The sequence below is a fragment of the Mobula birostris genome, chromosome X (genome assembly GCF_030028105.1).
Source record: "Mobula birostris isolate sMobBir1 chromosome X, sMobBir1.hap1, whole genome shotgun sequence".
In the NCBI taxonomy this organism is placed as follows: Eukaryota; Metazoa; Chordata; class Chondrichthyes; order Myliobatiformes; family Myliobatidae; genus Mobula; species Mobula birostris.
The window spans coordinates 75,417,699-75,426,785 of NC_092402.1; the positions used below are offsets into that span (position 1 = coordinate 75,417,699).

Below are 9,087 nucleotides of genomic sequence, written 5' to 3' on the forward strand. Positions count from 1 at the left end.
ACTAAAATCTCTAGATCTAAATTTAAACAAGGCAGTTTAAAGGGTACGGAACTGCCTAGATGGGCCAAAGGGCCTGGTTCTATGCTGTAATTTTCTATAGCTCTATGACTTATTTAGCGGTATTCAATGCATACACGTAACACCAACTTCATACTGGATGTGGGCTCAATTTCAACATTTAAGAGAAATTTGGATAGGTACAGGAGGGCTATGGCCAGGGTGCATGTCGATGGGACCAGGCAGATTAATAGTTCGGCCTGAACTAGATGGGCTGAAGAGCCTGTTTCTGTGCTGTTGTCTTCCATGACATCCTCTTATTGCAGACCCAACTCAAATATGTGACACACCATGAGTTCCCTACCTTGCAAGTCCCTGCTTATCCCATTCTCTCTGCTGCTGCACAGCTAATTTGCAAACCAGGCCAGTAACAGAAAAGACTTCCAAGATTATCTGACTGTCCAAAAAAATGATAAATATAGATATTCCCTTCCAACTACTTTAGTTACTTCATGAAAGCAAATGTAGGTCCCTAACCATCAGAACCAGGAACAAAAATATAGCAGAACAATTAAATTAAGAGAACATAAAGGACCCCTTCTGACAATGTGAGGGGAGCCAAGGGTCAGTGAGGGAGGGGCTGAAGAAGATCAATAAAGACATAGTGAAAGGAAAGTTAATTGGGTTATATGCAGGTAAATTCCCAGGGCCTGATAATCTATGTCACAGTGTCCCTGAAAGACCGGATGACGGCAACATTCTTCTAAAATTCCTCGACTCTGAAGCAATTATTGCAGATTGTAAACCGGGGTGGGTGGTGGGAGGAACCTACTGACCAATTTAACTAAACATCAGTTTTAGATGCAAACAGAGCACTTGGAAAGCATTAATGGAATTAGCATGGTTAACCAATCAACTGGAGATTCTGAAAGATGCAGCTTCCTATCACTGTGCACTGATAACAGGGTTGGGATGGAAGGAGCTAACCCAGAAGTTAGAGTCAAATCTCTCTGCAAATGCTGTCATTTTAAATGGAAGGCCAACGGACCCTTATTAACCAAAGATACAAAGGGATATGACATAAAGGCCAGTGGAGGGACTTTTGTCACAGAAAAGCCTCGATCTTACCGAATGTTGGTACAGATTCAAAAAGTTAGATAGTCTACCCCTCTCCCAATAGAAATCACATCAGTTTTAGGGGCTTATCTCCTGGGTACAGCTGGTCACTGTAGATGTGGATTGTAAGACAGTGTCAGATATTGCCAGGGAGTGTGTCTGCTCAGAGTGGGTCAATTCAGAAAATTACTGTCAGAACTGAAAGTTTAGGCTTAAAGACTTTGGAAGAATTTTTTAGTTTAAGCCTATGAGGTAGTCAATTTCTAAATTTAGGTCTGACCACTTGCATTACAAAAAACTGAGACTAGGGTTGGGTTTTACTTCCAGTAGTCTGGGGGCAACAGTGGGAGTTCTCAAGCTTTCCCTCTGGAGTCCAGTGAACCACTCCTGCTCCACACCTCCTGCAGAAAATGAAGTATCTTACTGCCATGATCCATTCCCTGTGTTGGCAAGAAACTCAGTGCTACTTTCCACTCTGTCTCCAAATGATCCGATGCAGACGTGTCAAGGAGGAGCCTTACAGCTAGCAGCAGTTCCAAACATCTGTCCAAACACTGTGGAAATCAATTAGTTCTGGCTCGGTCAACCAGATAATTTTAATCCTGTCTATTTTTGAGTTTCTACTTAGCGTCATCAGAAATTTACTTCCATCTTTAACAGGATAAGTAAAAATGTGGCAGATGGCGCTCAATGTTGAAAAGTATGAATTTGTGACTTCATCCTTAAACTCAAGGCAAGCAGATCAGAATACTTTCAAAAACCAGGAATGGTGCAGAGAAAGAGACTTAAAGCACAAGTACAGAACACATTAAATAGTGAAGCACAGAAGTAACACTCTGTAAGGTTTCACTGCTAATGTAATAGTTTCTCTGTAGCAGCAGTGCTTGGGTTATGACTGGAGATAACGGGGCTTTGGAATGTGTGCCATCCAATGAGAGGCATGTTGTTACTTTCTTGTGGGCCCGAGCGAAGGTTTTGCAGTCTTTTGTTCGGCGGAAGATGGAGAGAGAAGATGCCAGAACGGGGAAGTCGTTGTTTGCAGGACGGAGTGGAGTTGGAATGGGGTCGGGAGTCAACGACCAGGGGGAAAATCAATGGAGAACGAACAGGCAGGAAAACCGTGAGCTCCAACGTTGCGCTTTAAGACTGTCTCATGAGAATGGGCCTCTTTTCTCTTTTTGTTTCTTTACTAACCCTATAGTCAAGTTAAGAATTATAAAGCTCAACCATTTAATTGTATATTGTGTACTGTTTGTTATTTCATGGCATTGATTTGTAACAGGGGAACACATCATGCAGCATCCACCCAAACAAGTTTTCTCAAGTTTGGCTGGGCAGGAGACTGTCATCCCCTAGATTCATCCGCTAGCTGAACCTGAGGGCTACAGATATAATTGGAAATAACACAAAGGAAATGGAAAATTAACCTTTATCATAAATGAGTGACAGTTTCTACAGAACTGTGTATCTATGATACACAGATGCCAAAGTCTTAAACTAGACTCCTTACAGGTGGATGTGTTGGCCATGGAAATAGTGAAGACTAAAGTGACTAGTATCTCATAGTCATCCAACATGGAAACTGACTCTTTGACTCATGATATCCATGCTGGACATATATTAATTCCACCTTCCAGCTCTTGGTCAATATCTGTTGCAAAGTCAAGTTCTCACCTAGGTACTGTTCAAAAGTGGTGGGAGTATTTGCCTCCAGCATCTTACACTAGTTAAAACTGTTAACATCACAAAAGAGGTATGCCACAGTTGCGTAGCGGTTAGCGCAACACAGTTACAGCTCAGGTCGTCAGAGTTCAGAGGTCAATCCCGGTATCCTCTGGAAGGAGTCTCTGTACGTCCTCCCAATGGAACGCATGGGTTTCCCCAGCACCTCTGGTTTCCTCCCACAGTCCAAAGACGTACCAGATAGGTTAAATGGTCATTGTAAATTGTCCTGTGATTAGGCTAGGGTTAAATCGGTGTAGTCAGGGGTTGAAGGGCCAGAAAGGCCTGTTCCACACTGTATCTCTAAATAACATAAAGATTGCATCATCTCGATTTGTTATTGTTGCAAGTGGAGAGGTTTAAGGACTGCTTTCACTGAAGAGTCTATAACAATCAATGAATTTGAAAGGACAGAGAAATCTCTTTATTCTGATGGGACAGTAGAGAACAAGCAAATGTGACCTTAATGCAAGAGCCCAGCTGGTCCAAGGTGAGAGAAGAAAGCACATTTTTTTAAATCTTAAATGGTAGTGAAAAATCTGTAAATCTCCCATTGCCTGAAAAAGTATTATTGCTGGGAGGCATGTAGGTTCCAGAACTGAGATGGAACTGAGATTTGTGGTTGGCAGCAGCACAAAGAGAAATGAGGCAAGCTGAGGGAGTGAAGATTGTATCTCAGAGAATGGCAGAACTGCTCCAAGGGCCAAAAGTCAAAGTGATTTGTTTTCCCCTAAATTTGTTCTTGATACTAAATAGCTTATTTAACTATTTACCTCCTGATAAGGCATTAAAACTCCATGGCTGTTGCCCGTGATCCAGGCTGAAGTGGCATCAAACTAGGTCACAACTAACTTGTTAACCAGCTGTCGGTATCAGATTACCTATCCCATTCCATAGAACCACTAGTACTCTGCCTTGGTTTCGTGGCCTCCCCCACAGTCTGCACTATAAGCATACACACCCCTTTCACGCCATAACGTGCACGCAGCCCTCTCCTCACACTGTGGATTCTGTGCATGCTCTCACTTTACACTCGGACTAATTACCAAAGTATCGCAAGAAACAACAAGAGGTCAAATCTTCCATTAAAGGTTAAAATTTTGCTGTCAAACTGAGGAACTGGGAGCCCAGTTTCTGAAATTACTATCGGTGGGAAAACCTGAACTCTCGACATAACATCTGGAATTCTTCTCCTGGAATGCTATTAATGCCAGAGCTCAGCTTCAAGCTAAAAACAACAGCTGTCTATTATAGAAAATTGAGGGGACATTGAATGAAGTGAGCAGAACTGTCAGATGTTATCTAACCCAATGGAATCAGTTGTCCCATAACTCCTGAGATTAAGAGAATGGAGAACTCAAGTTTTTCACAGACCTTCAAGACAGGTTCAATGATACTTAATCAACCAGTGAACATTTTCTCTTAAATTTTGACTTATGATGAGACAGGGTTAATTAATAATTTAGTGATCAAGGGTTCACTGCGACAGAGTGATCATAATACAATCAATATTCAATGGAAACATTCTCAGATCCAAAATTGGAGCCTTACGCTTAAAGCCAATTGGAAAGGTGTGACAGGTAAGCCAAGATGGAAGAGGGAACTAGATAAAACTAAGACAATAATTGTCCACGGACAAAGGGAGAAATGAATCTTTGGAATTCACTCCCCAGAAGTCTGTGGGTGAGTATATTTAAGGTGCCAATAGCTTTTTGGCACCAAGAAGAATGAAAGGATAAGGCAGTTGGAGTACATTGCTGTTCAGATTCCTGCTTCTATTTCTAAAAAGTAATAATGTACGTGTTGGTGGGTGTTGTGTGCACACACATGTACAACAGAGTGTGCATTTTGTGCAACAACTGATCAACCAAATGATCTCACCTGTAATTACCTCTGTCGCAGCTGATGAGTGTGACAATCACACCATTATCTGTGTGCCACTGGCAAGTACCACCAAGACCACAGCATCATCAGCAACTGTTCCTCATCACAGTGGAGCTAAACCAATGAGACAGGATCCTGGCTACAAAATGCTTGCAAAATAAAAATGCAAGGAAAGTTCTTGCGCCCCATGAGGCAAGGATGGGGCATTATTATATAAGTGAATAGATTCCATGCAGTGTTTATAATTGATGAAGAATTGTGGTGGGGGTGATTAAGTAAATGATAAACACACACTAAAGCTGAATCTCCACATCCAATGTAGGGTTCCTGATTATTCTTTCCAATGTATTGAAATAAAACCAGGTGAGTTTGTTGCCCTGACCAATATATATTCTTCAACAACATCACTAAAGAAGTATATTATCTAGTCACTACCACACTATTATGCACTGGAGCTTTGTTCTGCACCATCTGGCTGCAGTTCCCTATGTTGCCATATTGATACAAACCCAAGGGATTGGCTGAACATGCACTGTACCTTTTCTCTTGTTTTTATTTATTCATTGTCAGAAGGTTGACCCCACAAAAGAACACAAGCCACATCTTGCAAAGGACAAGACTTTCACTTTGCCTGGGCAAGTCTTCACCAGAATTCAGGTCCCAATGAAAGGTTGTTAAGCTGAAACATCAACTCTGCTTTCTTCTCCTCCTCACAGACGCCGCCTGACCGGCTGAGTTGTCTCCAACACTTTCTGCTTCGTTTTGGGATTTCCAGCATTTATTCCAGTTGGACATTCCAGAAAATGACAAATTGATTAAAGAGTGATGATACTTTACATCCCGTCATCTTAAAGAATCCAAACATTGCCACAGATTTGTGCTAGACAGCAGTGTTCGCCCTTTACCAAACCGCAAAGAAATAAAGCTCCCACTCCCACCCTTCCACTCTCCAGTCCAAGTGGGGTTCCGCCCTTCACCGGGAACGAGAAGAGCAGGAGGAAGAACCAAGTTTTACAGGCGTCCCGCAGTTGCAGAGGCACACCATACCGCTCAATTATTACTGCCCCCCGACTTCACCGAGCCAGGAGGATGGGGGGGGGGTACACAAAACATCTTTACTCCACCGGCTGTACATTGCAACACCCCCTCAGTGAAGCACCCTTCCTACAATTCCTAACAAACCCCCCCCCCAAACACACACATCTGTTTACACTCAATTCAGGAATTCCTTCTGCAACTTTACAACCAGTAAACCGACATCGTTCCATAGAAAAATAAGGACCAAATACGAACGTGGCCAATCAAACCTTCCACACAGGCGCCGGGAGGGCAGGGGTCTCCTCCCACAGCGGGATACAGAGCCCGGTGCCGCCGCTCCCCCTTAGCTGGGCGGCGGATGGTCCAAAGTCTGAATGGAAACTTTCCCCCGTCCCTTACCTGAAGTCGCCGGGCGCGACGCAGCGACCAGGAACAGGCAGAGAGCGGCGAGGCTGGCGAGAGGGGTTTGGCGGTGGGGCCGGGTGCCCATGGCTGGTGGGGAGCTCAGGCGCGGGTCCGATGCGAGCTCCGACTGACTGCGGAGTGGGGGAGACGGGAGGAGAAGCAGCGTGCGTCAGCAGCAACAGTGCGCCGCTCTTCAACCCACTCACACCCTGCACAAACTGCAGGCACCTATGCAGATGTTACTAAATTATTATATCATTTAAAAAAAATCTTGCAATGCAAATTGCCTCCCCCGCTCAAATACAAAAAAATATTCATAGGGGAGCAAAATCTGCTTTCAATAGGAAATAATGGCCATGAGGCAATTCACGTCCAACAGCTACGTGTGTGATGGGAGCAACAAATGATCACAAACTTTGCATCGCTGAGTTTGATTGCATTGAGGCTACCGGGGAAAAGCTGCACCCTCTCCTTTGCTGGTGCTTTGTAAACATTTGTATGGTCATTTCGGAAGGGGCTTCTCACTCAAACGGACCAAGTCACAGCCACACCTCTGTGACATTAAACAGATGGAAGTTTTTACAAGATGGTCATGGAAAGTTCCAACTCGCCAAAGTTTAGACCTTACTGAAATGTCGACCTTTCGTGGGGTAACATGTTTTTGGAATCCACGGTCGATCTGCAGAAATTAACACCGAACCACAACGCAAATGGCAGTTGCTCTGTTGGCAGAAAGCAGGAGCCAGAATTAATCAGAGCAGGACACCTTGTGGTGGACTCCGCGAGTTTAATTCGGGATGTATAATTTATAGTAGGAATTACAGTCAAATTCGATACAAGAGGTATTGAGAATTGACAAGAGCAAGGATTGTATTGAAATGAAAATATGCATAGAAAACAATAGTTTAAAATGGCATAAAATCCATACAGTTTCCTATCTGGGAAAAAAAGCACAGATGCTGGAAATTTGACACAAGAACAGAAACAACATCTGTAGGAAGGAACAGTCAATATTTCAGGTCAAAGAACCTTCGCCAGTTTTCTACCCGGTTTCAAGTGTGCACATTCTGGGCTCAAAAGTTCAGTACCATTTCAGGTCCGTAAACTCCAGCCCTCATGAGATGTGCTGAATGAGAGTGCATGTGCAGAAACGCTGTTCGGTGAGACTGATGGATTGCCATACATAGTAATCGTGGCGATTAGGGGCAGGCAGCATTCCACACACAAAACAACCTGTGTTTTTATAAAGTACTGCAATAATACGTGTGCCATGAACCAGCTGATACTGCCTGTGGCTTCTGGGACTATCTTTAAAACTACTAGATAACGCTTTTCATCTTTCTCTTTGTCTGGACCAACGCCTCATCACCTCCAGCCACTCTTTCCCCACTTGCTGTCCCTTTCATCTTCATTCCATCCTTTCTCTCCACCCCACCTTCCTGCCCCCCACTGTTTGATTTTGTCCCACAATGTGCATCCAACTCATCAGCTCTTCATGATGGGGACCAGCTACTCCTAGTCCTTGCTCTTGCGTCAGACTATCTGTTGCTATTCCCCTCACATGTGCCTTTGCCACACCTGCAAGCGTCTATTCCAATTTATTCCGAATCCATTCAAACCTCTGCTACCCTGTGGCAGGTCTCTCTCAAGTCCCATTCACCCATCACTCCTGCACCAACTGACTGAGCAGCTACCAATCTGAAAAAATTGACTGTAATTTCTAATTCTGATTTTCATTACAGTCCGGAGGCATCCTCTGATCTCCCCTTGGAGATCTACATGCTCCATCGCTGTCACTTGTACCTGATTCTCTTCAATGCCCAGGCCCCAAAACTTAATAATTAACTCTGTACTTCCCTCCTTCAAAATCCTTATTAAAATGATTCTTTTATCAACTTTCACATTACTATTGAATATCCAAAATACTGGAAGTAGTCAGCAAGTTAGGAAACATCTTTGGAGAATGAAACAAATTCACTTTTGGGGTTGATAATCTTCAATCAGAACTGGGAAATATCAGGAAGGACTGCTTAGCAAGCACAGAATAGGAAACTATTTAGAATATGGTGGGAAGAGAAGAGGAAAGGGCACAAGGGTAAGTAGGTAGTAGGAGGAAGGAGAAATATCTCAAAAAGGCAGCATTCATCATTAAGGACCCCCCCCCCCCCCATCAGCCAGGTCATGCCTTGCTCTCATTGCTACCATCAGGAAGGAGGTACAGGAGCCTGAATGCACACACTCAGCTTATTTTACTGTAATTTAATTTTTTTCTATTATGTATTGCAATGTACTGCTGCTGCAAAGACAACTAATTTCACAACATATGCCAGTGATAATAAACTTGAATCTGACTGTCTTATCAAGAGCAATGAAGGAACAAGGAAGCAGGATTCTGTGGAGCCAGTAAAGAAAAAATGGGAGTGATCACAGACTCATTCCCCTTGTCCTCACCTACCACCCCACCAGCCTCCGGATCCAGCACATTATCCTCCGCAACTTCCGCCACCTTCAACAGGACCCCACCACTAAGCACATCTTTCCCTCTCCACCCCTCTCCGCTTTCCGCAGGGATTGGTCCCTCCCCATGGATCTCCCACCCAGCACTTATCCCTGTTAAGTGCTACACCTGTCCCTACACCTCCTCTCTTGCCACCGTTCAGGGCCCCAAACAGTCCTTCCAGGTGAGGCAACACTTCACTTGTGAGTCTGTTGGGGTCATCTATTGCATCCGGTGCTCCCGGTGCGGCCTCCTCTACATCGGTGAAACCCGACGCAGATTGGGGGACTGCCTCGTCGAGCACCTCTGCTCCGTCCACCACAACAGACAGGATCTCCTGGTAGCCACCCACTTCAACTCTGCTTCACATTCCCATTTAGATATATCCATACATGGCCTCCTCTACTGCCACGATGAGGCTGAACTCA

The 9,087-nt window shown here is 44.2% G+C and overlaps 1 protein-coding gene across 1 annotated transcript in view; it reads right to left on the reverse strand.

Moving 5' to 3' along the window:
* mrc2 (mannose receptor, C-type 2) overlaps positions 1–6,354 on the reverse strand; it is a 256,319-nt gene extending 249,965 nt beyond the window's left edge. Inside the window, exon 1 of the mRNA XM_072248739.1 lies at positions 6,157–6,354. Coding sequence (XP_072104840.1) covers positions 6,157–6,247 — 91 coding nt within the window. The 5' untranslated portion in view covers positions 6,248–6,354. The remainder of the gene's footprint in view (positions 1–6,156) is intronic.
* Between the last annotated feature and the right edge of the window lie 2,733 nt (positions 6,355–9,087).